General features: G+C 44.0%; 1 protein-coding gene across 1 annotated transcript in view; it reads right to left on the minus strand.

The window, feature by feature from the left end:
- The window catches only part of EPHA7 (EPH receptor A7), a 162880-nt gene extending 151306 nt beyond the window's left edge, over positions 1-11574 (minus strand). Inside the window, 3 exon segments of the mRNA XM_032105092.1 lie at positions 2204-2873; positions 7161-7225; positions 11267-11574. Coding sequence (XP_031960983.1) covers positions 2204-2873; positions 7161-7225; positions 11267-11363 — 832 coding nt within the window. The 5' untranslated portion in view covers positions 11364-11574.
- Between the last annotated feature and the right edge of the window lie 2988 nt (positions 11575-14562).

Raw genomic sequence — 14562 nt, forward strand, 5'->3', positions numbered from 1 at the left:
AACAGATAGCCAGTTGCATTAGTGTCAATGTTCAGATAAGTTTCTCTCAATATCTGTCACAAAAAACAGACGCAGTATCAATGTGCCAGCTGTATTATCGGTCACTACATAATTGATCATACTTAATAACATCCTCGAGCCCAGACAGGACACACAGACAGCAATTACAAGCATGTGCCACAGTCACCCAGATCATTCTGACTCAGAGCTGCCAACTCAGCACGCACTCGACGAGTGCCTGCCTACCACCTTTTCCCTCTCAAACACATTAGCTTGCCTCAATATGGGGCCAGAGTTTGTTTTGAAACTCTTAACAGGATCACTGAAAGAAAAGAGGAAAAATACCATAAATGATCCTCTGGACTGCTTCCAGAGTAGCGTGTTCTCCTAGCGATTGCTTTGGAAGCAAGCCAGAAATGGGAAGTGTTCTTGCAAATGAGCACACCACCAGGCTCAAGTACAAGTTATCATTTAATTCTTTTGTCAACATCAGCGTGGTTAGAAATTAAGAAGCCTGTTTAATAAACAGGTTACTTGAATTCCAGTTACCAAACATCACTTTCTTTTCTATCCATCCCCGCCATGCTCACTCAGCTCACGTCCCCCACCCCCTTCCTAACATACACTGGGGATATTTTGGATATTTTCTCTCCGTTATTGAAAGTCAAATAAAATTAGAATATTAATTACATCAATGATAACTAGCAAGTTAACTTAAAAAAGGAAAAAAAAATCAGTCACTCAGGAAAAAAAAAATTCTAAAACCTCAACACAGACTTCTGTGGGATGCAGCACTTAACATTTTTAACAGACCTCTAATACAATCTACTGAACGGTTTTGTCGGGGAAGTTTTTCACATTACAATCACTCCTAATGAGATCACCCTCTGCAGTGTATAAGACTTCATCTCTTCCCAACAGACACAATGAAAGATTTGTGTGGAGTTGCAAAGGCCTCAGATCAACTCCACTCATTTCACCTTCCACTGAATTTCCTCGTAAAAACTCATCAAAAGCAGAACTGGTTTTTTTAATGAGGACAAGCAATTAATAAAGAGACTCGTCTACTTTGTTTTAGGGTGTCCCTAATCCTCTACAGATTTTGAAGTCCTCACACAGGCACCTCAGACTCAGTGAGTGCTGCGAACTTTGTTTTTGAGATTGTATGTTTCTCCTCTTCATAGATTTGTAGCGTATTTTTTTCCAGTTTTTCACTTACAATATTTCTCACCAACAAATGTCTACCTATCTTGCAATAAACATATGGTGATATATAACTCCTTGTGTTATCTTGTGATAAAAATAATAGTCCTTGTATTAAATGTGCATGAAAATAGCTGTTTTCAAACAAACTACAGGTTCTCTTATTTTTACTGGAAGCAAAGACAATAAAATATTCTTTCTCATGCTAAGCAGAAATGTCTTATACCTGTAGCCCCAGTGACCGCAATGCTAAGGGTAAGTAGAATTCTAAGAACATGGTTAACTGCATTAGTCTGAATCAGGAAGTACAACTCAATAGTCTCTGATCTGCCACTATTTTAAAACAATCACAATGATCCCACTGCAAGCCAAAAGCCTAGTTAGTTTTGTGCAAAAAAATTATAGAAGGAAACCATACTTTATTCTTAAAATTGGATATTCTGTTTGAAATATCTATCTTGTGTTAGAATTTTCACACACTTGACACAAATCTCTAGATCAGTTTTGATTTTGTGTGTATTCTTCTCATTACTAACCAACCACACCCCATTCTGTTTACTACATCCATTTTAATTTCCTTAGAATTCTGTCAGAGATCATGTGAAAGAACAAACAGTTCACCTAATCATACCTGTCATTATTGATACAATATTCTGTGATAGGTAGGACTTACTCAGCCTTACCAAGAGCTCCAAGAAATGACACCTTAACCAGTTCATAATGTTAGTCCTGAACCTATCTTTTTACTTCTCACAACTTCAACTTTTTTTCTTTAAATTTGAAAGTGCATTATGCAACCACTGATTTTCATAATCGGACAGAATGATTTAGATTAACCAGTGTAAACTTTACAGATTGAGGATCTGAAAACTTTAAAAGCAGACTGATGATGCATTTCTCTTGGAAAAAAAAAAAAAAAAGGCAAATAAAAGAAAAAAAAAAAAAAGAAAATCTGGTAGAACATGACCTGTAATTTACAGCAAGTTGTGTGTTTACTTACGTTCACACGTGTCTCCTTTCTGCTGGTATCCTGCTTTGCAGATACATTTTCCAATAGGCACTAACCATTCTCCCTCCGCACTACAGTGCATCTTCGGCGAGTTCTCCGCCTCCTCCTCCGCACTGCTGACACAAGTTCCTCGCACTTCAACTAAAGAGGAAAACTCTGAGCCAGTCACTGTGTCAGGAAAAATAGCTAAGTTCTCAATGATGGACCAGCACTTCTTGTAGTAGACTTTGACAGAGACCAAAGCAATGCAGGCCCCTACGTCCTGAAATGCAAGATAGAATCCTTTTTTGGACAAAGGTCCAATTTCTCTCACCTCTGTGTTAAGTTTCATTTTTCTCTCCCCAAGATCACCCTGGGTAAAACTTTCATCTGCTGCAATAGTGTCTATTTTTACATATTGGTTTTCTCGGATATTCCTGCCAGTGTCGTAGTCTGTTTCATAATAATACAAGTTAAAAGTTTCTTTACAAGTCCCCAGAACTCCAGGAAGACTGTTACAATCCCTCAGAGTGAATTTCAGTTCTACAAAAATCCTTTGTGCATTGCTTTTTGCAATCCAGTTAGTCCGAAGCCAGTTGTTTTGGTTTGATTCCATCACCTGGCATACCTGGTATGTTCGTATAGGAGTGTAGTTTTCATCCAGTCCACTAATTTCTTCCCACTAAAATGATAACAAACAGTTAGTAATAAACAAGAAGTATGTCACCAGATGTAACTACTGTGTATTTTAAAAAGCTTCACACAACTCATGTCTCCCTTCTTTTTAACAGTAAGTTATTGTTAAAAATACTTTTAAGCACCTAAAGGAAGAAAATATATATTAATGCAGGAGTAGGCTCTCTCTCCCTTCATGTCTTTCCCACATACAACTTCAAAAATCATTGTCATATCATGGGCACATTTGCAAAAGGGCAGCTTCAGAAAAGGCTGTTTAGCATACCAGGTTCTGATTTCACCCTGAGCTCACACACATTTCTTTAAGGTCACAATGGTTTTGAGTAAGCAAAGACCAAAAGGAGGGGGGCAGTTTCTCTTCCAAAGAAACCTAACATCAGTGAAGTCTTAGAAACTGAAATTGCTTAGCATTAGAGTACATAAAACTTGTGCATGTAAAACTTTTGATGAAACTTGCAGTTGTACAGAAAGCATGGACTCAAGGTCCTGAAACTCATCAGTCAGATGATTCCCACCCCTATGTGATCAAAGTGGCATAAAGAGAGAGCAGGAGAAAATGGACAGCATTAAAAATCTGAAAGCAAGAAAACGTTTTGGTTGTCTCCATTTTGTTCAGTCCACCTTCTGTTATATCTACAACCTGAAAGGTAAGCGGCAGCTCCTCCTCACCTCACCTTTTATCCAGTGGCTGCACCCATGTTAGAAGGGGCAAACTTCATTTAGCTGGGAGTTCAAATAAACCATGAGACTACACACAGAATTAAAAACAACCCATATGACTGAAAGTTCACTGGTTCAAAGCCTGAGTTTTGTGGATGTTCCCTCTTTAGGTTACCAACTGTGTAATGAGCTGGTAAGCCTTTAACAATTCCAGAGTCTTTAACAGCCTTTGGTAGCGTGGGAATTTGCATCTCCAGCAATGGCAAACCTTCCACTGGAATCAACCAGGCAGATCTGCCCAGGTGTAACCAAAGCAATCCTTATTTCTCACCTTTTTTCACATTTCTTGTAGCATTTCAGTGCCTGAAGAAACTGCAGCTGTAATAAATTTGAGGAGGGGGGCTGAGCTATTGTCACCCCAGGATACGGGCAACCATGACTTCCCTGGATGGCACTTAGCCCTCTGGCCCTGTGTCAATAATGCACTTAAGCTCATGCTTAAGATCAGTGACTGTACTTATGAGCTTAATGGTAAGCACATGCTTAAGTGCTGTGTGGGACTCGTATAGTCAGCACCGCTGCAGGATTGTGCACCCACTGACATTCCTCACACCGGCAACCAAACATGGAAGGCATTAGTTTCCCAGATCAGGAGCCACACAGTGTACATTACTCTGTAAGCCTATTTGACAGCAAATGAGACCATTTTAATGTTGTTGTCTGTTTCAGAAAAAAACAGATGTGGCTGAATTGGTGCTGGAAGTTATCGCCACAAAATATAGCACAGCTGCAGATGCTGAAATGCGCAGAAGTTGTAAATATCAAAGCCCATTTCAAGGACCTACAGTTAATATAGATGAGATACATATATGGCATTATACATGCACATGGTATAAAGTGATTGAAATAGATTATTAAATGCTCATGGAGTTAACTGAAGTGATTGCATATGGAACTGTATTAACGTCTGAATAAAATAAAGTCTATCTTCATAACAGATTTATTAGAGCTGAATGAGTCATTTTTGTTCACCTCTATAAGAGCTAGAACAAACAAGAAAAAAAAAGAAAAAAAGGGGCCCTGGACCGAGAGGGGTTTGGCTATACCACGATAATAAAAAAAAACATCTCCCCATTAAAAAAAAAAATCCCATCAAGATGACAAAAAAGGCACAAAACCTAAAATTTTGGTGATTTTCATATTCTCCATTTCATATCAGGAAGTGCTATGTCCTTTGCAGTTTCTTTGAGATGGTTTGGGGGGTTTTTTGTTTTATTTTTTTATTTTGTGTAAGCATTCTTCCCTTAAGACACCAAGCCAGATTCTGCAATAAGATATTCAGTAAGACAATGCATTGTATCTTTGACATGGAAGTAACTCTCATGCACCACACAAGAGAATCAGTCTCCTTGAGTTTTGATGTGGACTGCTCCACCAAAAAAAAAAAATCACCATTCTCCCCCCAAAAAACCCAACAAACAAAAAAAAAAAGGCAACACACAAAATAAATTTTACAAAATTAACCTACGCTTCATGATACAATACAAATGAGTTTTCTCAGAGTCAAAATCCCACTACATGAGACTAGCTAGCATCAAAGACATTCTTATGTTACAGTCAAGGAAAATACTACAAAAAACTAAATTCACACAAGAAGCACTACTTTTTGTGATCCCTAGCATTAAGCATTGGAACTATTTTTTCATATTTTCCCAAAGTCAAAAAAATAAGGAAATATGATTCATGATGCAATTATGTAATCAGGGCACTCTGAAAGGGGAAAAAAAAATATCAGTACTTCAAGATGTTTTCACCTATGGCAGCTGAGGTCACCATTCATTGAAGTCTTCTTAGAGTGAGCAATTTCACAGAAAGAAAACTCCACTTTTCTTTGTCCTACTGCAAAATATGCCGATATACATGCAATTCTATTTGAATATGCCCTCTTCTATTGGTTTCAATTTATGGTACTTTAACTTCTTAGTTATCTTAACAGTGTTAAATGTAGCATTTGCAGTTGAATGAGGCATTTAACGAGTGTCTAACTGATATATTCTGTGCTGTGATGATGCATTAGTTTCCCTCAATATTTTCTGTCTATTCCCACAGTGTCTTTGTTGCATAGTAAATAATTCAGTAATTAAAACTAGAAAAACATTTATTTTCAAAATTACATTATTAAAATGGTACTTTTATGTTAATTTACAGGCAACTTTTTCTGAACATATTCACACATACAAATCTAGCCATTAGTTTTGATTCACTTTTGCTGATTGAAATCAGCTTCTACCCCTGAACTTGCCTTTTACTGTTTGTTGAATTTGACTCTACTTTCATCTTTCAGTACGCTGACATGTGTAACATGTGTTGACATGTCTTTCATTATCTACAGGTTAGCTCAATATAAGTGCCACCAAGCTAATCTTTCAAACACCTCTGGTAAAGGCTTCAATCAGTGCAAAATGCTAATGCTGAGGTTATTAGCCATCATACACATTGAGCCTGCATTACATTCTCTCTGAAGTCCTCAGATTAGTTTCCAGTTTATGCTTGCATTGATACTACAATCTTGCTTTTAAAGAAAGACACTTTCACATTCTCATTCTTCTTATTTAAAGGATTTGTTACACTTTTACATCCCTACTCACACTTCACGCTCTTCTGGCTCCAGATTTCTTAATGCACTGAAGATTAAGGGACTGATCCCCCAAGTTCTTGTTCATGCAAGGCGTCACAAAAGATTCAGCAAGACTGTTTCCATGAGCAAGAACTGTCCATATAATTTATGATTTGTCAGAATGAGTTCATGTAGGACTGAGTTAAGGCAAGACAGTATATCCATTATATCTTTCTGAAAATGTTCTTCCTCAAGGCTTGAGGAAGAAGAGGTTTTTCAACACTTCTAATTCAGACTGAAAGCAGCATTTATCAACTTTACAGATACAATAAATAAGACACTAACACTGATGTTTCTAAACATCTCATTTTTTATAATGATGTATTTTACAATGGTACATTTCGTAGAGTGCCATGAGATTCATTTGTATGCAAGCTGGAGGTGGCCTTAACCACGTAATTCGTGCCTAGTTCCAGATATTGAGGTCCTCAAGACTTAGGGATGTTTCAAGTTTGGAATGTCATTTCAAACACATCTGCAATATAAATGTTTTTATTTTAGAGCACTTCAATCTGTGCTATTCAATTACAAAGAAAACATCGTAAACATATTTATGATCACCCATTCTACAGAAAATTAAAAACATATTTTTAGAAAGTTTCCACACAGAAGCAGATCTGTTGTTTCTAAAGGAAGAAAAAAGAAGTGATTTAAAATACTGTGTTACAAATATACAGTGTAATCCTTTGTACAGCACAAAGAAATACACTACAAAACATAAAGGTACCAAAAGTTTCCAAAAAGCCACTTGTTTTTAATTAGCTTGTACATTTGTACACTGTAACCTGAGGTTTAATTCTAAAAATGAAGCCATAAACACTTGGTATGATTACTGAAAGAAATACGAGAGGGAGCTAGTTTAAAGCAGGTCTTTCAACTGCTTCAGTAAAATAACTACTCATCCTTAGGAACTTAAGTTTTGCCTGTAGTACTTACCCCATTGGGAGGAGAGGAAATCCATTCCAACTCTGTCTGTTGTGCTTTAGAGTCCAGCAATATTACTAAAAAAAAAAAAAAAATGAAGAAAGAAATGAAATTCCACAGCTTGTTAAATATAACAAGGGGTGGGATATAAAACTAAGGAACAAATTAAGAATTTTAAAAAGTGATGGAATGAATATAATCTTTGTACAGACTAATATTTCTTCTTCATATTATTAAAAAAATTATCTGCAATCACAACTAGGCATTTATTTGTAAATAGACAATTAAATTACGTACCATTCACATACAAGCAGATATACATAAATCTTTATAATTTCATTGCTTAAAAAAAAGTGAGGGGTTTTTTAGTGCTCTGAAGTGCTACTAATCAGTCATTAAGATGCATGCTCCCTCCCTCTCCTTTTTCATAAGGACATTTTCCATATGCTGGTTATTACAATCAGCTTAAAGCACACAGACACACAAACATTTCAACACATTTCCAAACCGATTTAGACGGGACTGGTCTATACCTTGCCGAGAGTCGCACTGAAAAAGCAATGGTCTTTTTTGAGTGTCAAAGTGAAAAATACTTCCCTTTGGTGATAATGCAATAATTCTGCAAATAAATTTGACAACCACGAATACAGAAAAAAAAAAGACTCTGCAATTACCTCACACCTCACATACACAAAATCAGACTAATTCACTTTATAGTAATAGCTTCCTAAAATCTTCATGTCATGGTGACATTTATATACACAAATGTATCAGTTCTAGCAGCACCACAATTATTTTCAGCTAAATGTAACCCTACCTCCAAAAGTGGTTAATCACAGCCTAATAAACCAACTCTTTAGTAAAATTCCTAATTTTAACCTATTCCGTATATCTTTAGCTATAAAGCTATTTATAGCTTTACACATAGCATTTATGCACTAAGATATTTAGATGTGTGACTTAAGGGTGTAACTTGAAGCAACTTTTGTCAGGTCTATTGAAACAATTTTAATTCTGGCTTTGGTTCTTTCCCCAAGCAGAATTTAACACAAAATTTCAGTGAATTACTAAAAAGATAAGATGCCTAAAAAAGTTATTTCATACAGTAATACATGGAATGTTAGATGCACACAAAACGGTAGCTTCCAGGCCTGTATTTCAGTAATGAAGTGGAACTACTCATTAAGGAAGTTTGATAGTCTCCCTCTAGAAAGATTACCTGCTTATGTCATTAAGGTTGGATTCAAGGGGCTTTACTTTGTAACACTTTCTTTAGAAAAGCAGGTGGTATAAGTGGCTTGTTAAAAAAGAACACTTATAATGGTATGAAAAAAAAGGTACCACCAAAAATTTAACCGTTTCAGCACCAGCACAATACACTATGGCTGCAATTCATTATACTTTTTATTTGGCAGTAATTCTCCATCACGTAGCAACGGGTGAGCACATCAGAGAAAGAAAAGACAACAAGCAAACAAAACAAACAAAAAGAAAACCCACAAAGAAACAGGGAAAAAAAAAAAAAACCCAACACACAAACCCCTGCTCTGCAAACACCCCTGGCAAAGAAATCCTGGCGTTCCTTCTGGCATCCAAAGTTACCGGGGAAGAGCTCTCCAAGCCAGCGGCTGCTGCCCTGCTCCCAGCCCGGGGAGCCCCGTGGCCGTCACGGCTCGTTCAGCAACGCGGGGAAGAGATGCGGGGGAACAGCGCCGCGCCCCGCGCACTCCGCCGGTAGCCGCGGGGGATCCGCAGCCTCCTGCGCTCGGAGAGCACTGGGACCCCAGCGCGGTCCCTCCGCGGGGGAGCTGCTCCGCGGCGCGGCGGAAAGCGAAAGGAGGCAGAGAGGTGGCGGGCGAAACGCGGGGGCGCGGCCGCGGAGAACGGGCTCCACGGGGCTCCGCGCAGGCGGGGAGCAGCGGCCTCTCGCCTCCGCGGGGAGCCGCAGTCGCGCTCCGGGCGCTGCGCGGAGCTGCGCGCAGGCTGCCGAAGAGCGGGGCTTGGCTGCCGAGCGAAGCAGCGCGCAAGGCTGCCGAAGAGCGGGGCTTGGCTGCCCCCGCCACACCCCCGACAGCCGCGGTTTTGGGAGGAAGCGCCCGGGGCAGCGACCCCAGAACGGAGCCCCGAGCTCTCGCAGCCACGGAGCGAAGGGACAGCCTTCTCCCCGTGTCTGCGCTTGCCACGAGGGTCCCGGCCGCTGGCAGAGGGCTCCGCAGGTAACGCGGTCACTCCCTCGCTTAGAGAGACAGGCGGACCCTGCCCCGTTCCTCTCCAGCATCTCACCGCGGTTTCTACTGAGCTACAGAAGGGAAACTCGGAAAACTTTTCAGCCTCTTACACCTCCCATCCGCCTTCCGTACCCAGCGGGGAGGGGTAGGAAACCAAGCGGGGCTGATGCCGCCACCGGCCCTTCGGCGAGGCCCGCGGTGAACCTGCAAAGTTACTTTCTTTTTTTTTTTTTTTTTTTTTTTTTTAACCCTCTCTTTGTTTCTCTGTTCTGCGGAGTTTTCTGTGCTTGCAGCAGGTAGCCGCTATCAATCCCTGTCTGCCGCTCGCCCCCTCCTGACCCTCCTTTGGCTAGGTGATTTTCCCCGAATATACAGACATTATACATGCACACTCCTAGGTATAGATGCATATATATAACCACCCACACACGTATAATACAGAAAAAACCGGGACAGGCTACTGCTGGGAAGCACCGGCATAGACCCGATCACGGAGCAATCCGTAGGGCAGAGCGGGGCAGGCAGTCCGCACCCTCCCCGCCTGCCTCCCTGTCCGTCTGCCCGGCTCTTCCCCGCTCCGCACCCCACGGCTACGCGTTAGTGCTCCCCGTGTGAGGGTGTCTGCTTTACAGCCCCTCCAAATAAACTTTCGAAATGCTGCTACGGAAAGGCTCCCTCCTCTTTTCCTCTCTAACCTCGCCATCGACTTCGTCTTTTAATGGCAGAGGACATTTTAATTGAGGTATTTCTTTAAGCTCCAAATGATATTTTATTGCATGCCAGAGGTTTGATGAAAAATACTGACGCATCCAGCTGAGGCGGGGGGGCGGGGGTTGGGGAACCCCAAACGTATACATATGCAGAGGTACCGAAAATGCCCTGACTCCCCCTTGCCTGTCATGTCGCGTGTGTCGTCCCCCCTCCCGCTCCCCCCGCGAAGATGGAGACGGACCTTCGCCTTCGGCTGTCAAGCGCGAGCAGGGCGCTCCTTTAAATCATTTCAGATTTTCTCAGCGTGAAAAAAGAGATTCCCAGATGGGCTTTGTGAATTGATTTTAAACACCTCCATCAGTCTCTGATACAAAACTGCCTGGATTGTCTCCGTGCGCGGCGGAAATAAATGTGCGGGGTTCGCCTTACACAGATACCAGTATTAGACTGATGGGAACCGGGAAGCCCCGTTGTGATACGCAGATAGTGTAAAACACCCATCCCTAAACCTCTCTCCAGCGATGCCGGCGAGAGCACACGTTGCAGGCACACGACGCCAGGCCGTATGTCCCCTCTAAATACCTGTCCAGCCGACATGGCCGGGACACGCAAAACTGCGCCCCGATGCTCCTTCCCGCGGTCTGTGCTCGGCCCCGCTGGGCCGGAGCGCTGCAGGCCCCCGGTGGGAGCGGCGGGGAGCGCCCCGCAGCCCCAGCCCCGCGCCGTGCCTTGCCTCCCACCAAACGTCCCGAGCCCTAAAAGTCAGCCCCCAGCCCCTGCCCAAGGGAGCAGCGAGGTAACCCGCCCTCCCTGCACCTCCTAGGGAGGATCAGGGCTGGCACGGGAGAGCGACGCTCCCCTGCACGGATCCCCGGGCCGGGGGCTCTCCCAGCCCCATTCCGACTCATCACGTGCAAATGCCTCACAAACCTCATTCCTGGGAGCGAAGGCAGTTGTCCCGGTCCCTCACACATACACACGCACAACCCCCAGTGAATGCCGTGCTTTTTCCTCCCTCCCACCTCAACTAAAAAGTCTTTTTATCTTTTTTTTTTTTCCTGAGAGGGGGGCTGACAAGCAGCTGGCACGGGCAGGAAGGTCCCCTGCTAAGCCACCACATAGACTTCGTGGGCAAAAGCAATAAATAAGCCCAAACTTTTGTTTTCTGCATCACCTTACCTTCTTTTGCAGCCTGTGCCTCCCCCGTGTGTGCAAAGCGGAACAGCCAGACGGAGCACAAAATAATCCAAGAAGGGAGCCTACTTTGGAAAGCCATGGTGCAGGAGCGGGGTGATTTTATATTTCTAGCTCTCTATTTCTAGACACTGCCACTGCCGCCGCTTGGTGGGTGCTAGAGGACGGTGGAGAATTTGCTGTGCTAGTCTGTGGGTCGGCGCTCCCTCCCTCCAGGCTGCCTTTCTCTTTCGCCTCCTTCTCCTCCACCTCCGCGCCGCTGCCCGGCTCCCGCACCGGGCCGGCCGCCCGCCAGCCCCGACTGCAGCCCAGCCGCCCGCGCCGCGCGCCGATAATATCAATGAGGGCGGGGGGGCGGGGCCGCAGCGGCGGGGCGGCCCGTCCCTCAACGTGACCGACAGCCACCACCGACCAATCAGCAGCGGCAGTCGGTGGCCGGCGGGCCGAGCTGCCCCCTGAGTCGCAGCGGCGGGGGGGCGGGGCCGGCGGCGCTGGCCAATGAGCGCGCGGCAGTGTCGGGTGTCCGCCAGTGCCGGGGAGCCGCGGGCTGCGCGCGGGGCGCCGCGCCGGGACGGAGGGGCCGAGCCGCGAGCGGGGAGTCGAGCCCGGGCCGCTCCCGGCGCTGTCCCGCGCGCCTGGAGGCGGCCGCCCGGATCGTCCTGCGAGCAAGCGGACGTCCGTCCATCCGTTCCTTAGGGTTCCGTGTGCTCTTCCCGGGTCGCAGCCGCCGGGGTAGCGCGAGAGAGGGGTCCCGGCCAGGGTCCGGCCAGAGCCCAAAGCCGAGCCGACGTCGGCGGGTCCCGGCGATGCCCTGGCGCGGTGCCCGCCCGTGGCCGGGCTGAGCGCGCACCTGGGTTACTGCCACCGAAAGAAAAACTTCAGCAGAAGCTGTGGGATGGTGCCCCGAGGCAGCCCTGCCACAAAAATCAAGTTCCTCGGGGCTGACATCACTTGGGATCCCTTCCCTCTGTTGCGTTCGTGTTTTCCGCCCCGCGTCTCCGGGTTGCCCCAAATAGGAAGAACAGGTTTATGGCAATATAGATATTACTTGGGATGGGGAAGGAGCGGCTGCTTCCCCCCTGCCCTCTCCGGTTGTAACCTGAAGCGCGTGTAATCCTCTAACAATGAGACAATTTAAATAGGAGGGGGAGGGAAAAAAAAAAAAAAGTGAAACCCGAGGGAGAGAGGAACTTGCCTGATCTTTCTTGTCAGCGCTCACCCTGCAGACCGGGAGAGCTTTTTCCGGGGATCCATCATGCCCCCACCCCTCCGCTTTCCTTTCTCCAAACACACCCCTCGCTCCTTCAACGGGTGAAACAACTGCGGGACGGACACAAAAACTTACGGCTCCCCGATGAGGCCGCGGAGCGGAGCGTGGTGCGCGGGGCACGGTGGCGCGGTGGGAGAGCTCCTCTCCCGGGCCGCGCCGGGACCGGGGCCGCGCAGCCCCCGCGGCGAGAGGCGACGGCCCCGGCTGCGGGCCCCGCTCCGCGCCCCCTGCGCACCCCCTGATCGAACCCTGCTTCCAGCTCTGTCCCGCGCAACCTTCCCGGGGCCGATTCCGGGCGGCACGGACCGGGTTCTGTACTGCTCCGCTAAAAGTGCATCGTCGTGTCCTTTCGGAGGATAGATACTGCGATGTAAACAGAATAGGTGACTATCGTCTCGGAAGCAAGCGAAGGCAACGAAGACAGGGGGGTGTAATTGCAATTCGGTGGCAAGATTATGCGAGAATCTGAAACAAGCCTTGCGCAGATGCAGATCCTGATATAGAAAATGTTATGCCATAAATGGGAATTTAAATTATGAGAGGTTTGTTTATGGAACCTTTAGGTAGATAAGGCAAAATTAGAATACTGCTGCTAGTAATAACAATAATACAATGCTCAGCATTGATGGATAAACAGCCACCATACTCCGGGCTTTGAGCACTTTCCCTGTGGGCTCCTTGTTACTTCCAAGAAGGGTGTAGAGCGAGGCTCCAAAATATGCTGTATTTCTTTCACTTGCTGAATAATTAATATGGCTTAGAATATGACAGTTTTTGTGTTTCATTCAGAATGCTCTGTTGATACTTTGGATACCATTAGTGTAGGCATAGTACAGACTCTTGATTTTCTTCTCATCCTCTGTCGTCTGTCATTCCCATCCTCATGCATGTGTACTCAGAAAGGGGAGCTATATAGAACAGTGAGTAGGCTTATCTTCTTTTAGAAAGGCTATTTTAAATACATGCAGGGATTTTGTGACTTCTTGGCAAATTTTCATGGGTGAAATTAGTTTTCACGTTGCATATATTGTAACAGTGATTAAAGAAGATGTAGGAAGTCTTCAACCTAGTTAGTCCTCGTCAATTTCCTAGCATGAAGTGCTAGCATTTTACTATATCACTTAGCCAAAAAGATAATTTTTAACTTACAGAGTCAACTAAAAAATGCATTGAGGCTTTGAATGACCGTGTTTATAAAAATGTAGAAACTTGCTAAATGGACAAATTTACAGGAGAAAGGCTTAAATAGTAATGAGATGTATTCCTGTCCTTCATACATAGGATTAGGCCAGACAGTTATTTTTGTTGTCACCTGCATTTATACAGGTTATACTGTACTGTTTTATATAATCTAATATTGTGTGTGTATGATATATGTATTGGATCTGTACATATGCAAGGATTCTCAAAGTTATGTAAATACATTAACCACACAAAGGATATGTATGTACATGAGTGAGTGGATAAAAAAATTAAATAAGAGATTAAAGAAAAATGTATATTCTTCTTCCTGCTCAACTAATTTTAAATGCCCTGTCTTCCTGATAACTGTAAATTAAGCTAAAGATGACATATTATATGGACTGCTTTGTTAAAACAGTCGTGGATGTATTCACTGTTACACCAAAATGTTCCATATACATTTAGAGTGTCTGTTAGTGTTGGGGGTGGTGTTTTGTGCTTCTCACACATTAAATCTTTGTGAAATTGATGAAGAATTTGAAATCTTTTTTGTTTTCCTCTGTTTATTTGTAGTGTTTTCTAATACTTCATTGTATTCTGTAGGATGCACATCCTGTATTGCATCTCACCCAGCTATGTTAGATCTTCTGCAAAGAAAAACAGAAAAGTGATATAATACAACTGAACAAAAATACTCAAGCTAAATGGACTACAATCCTCAGATTTGGATTTTCCTTTCAGCAGAAAACCTCTGAGAGAAGAAGGGAAAAAAAAGGTAAAAAAAAAAAAGAATCTGGGAATATCATTCAATTCAATGTGTTACTATTCA

The sequence above is a fragment of the Corvus moneduloides genome, chromosome 3, assembly GCF_009650955.1.
Source record: "Corvus moneduloides isolate bCorMon1 chromosome 3, bCorMon1.pri, whole genome shotgun sequence".
Taxonomy (NCBI): Eukaryota; Metazoa; Chordata; class Aves; order Passeriformes; family Corvidae; genus Corvus; species Corvus moneduloides.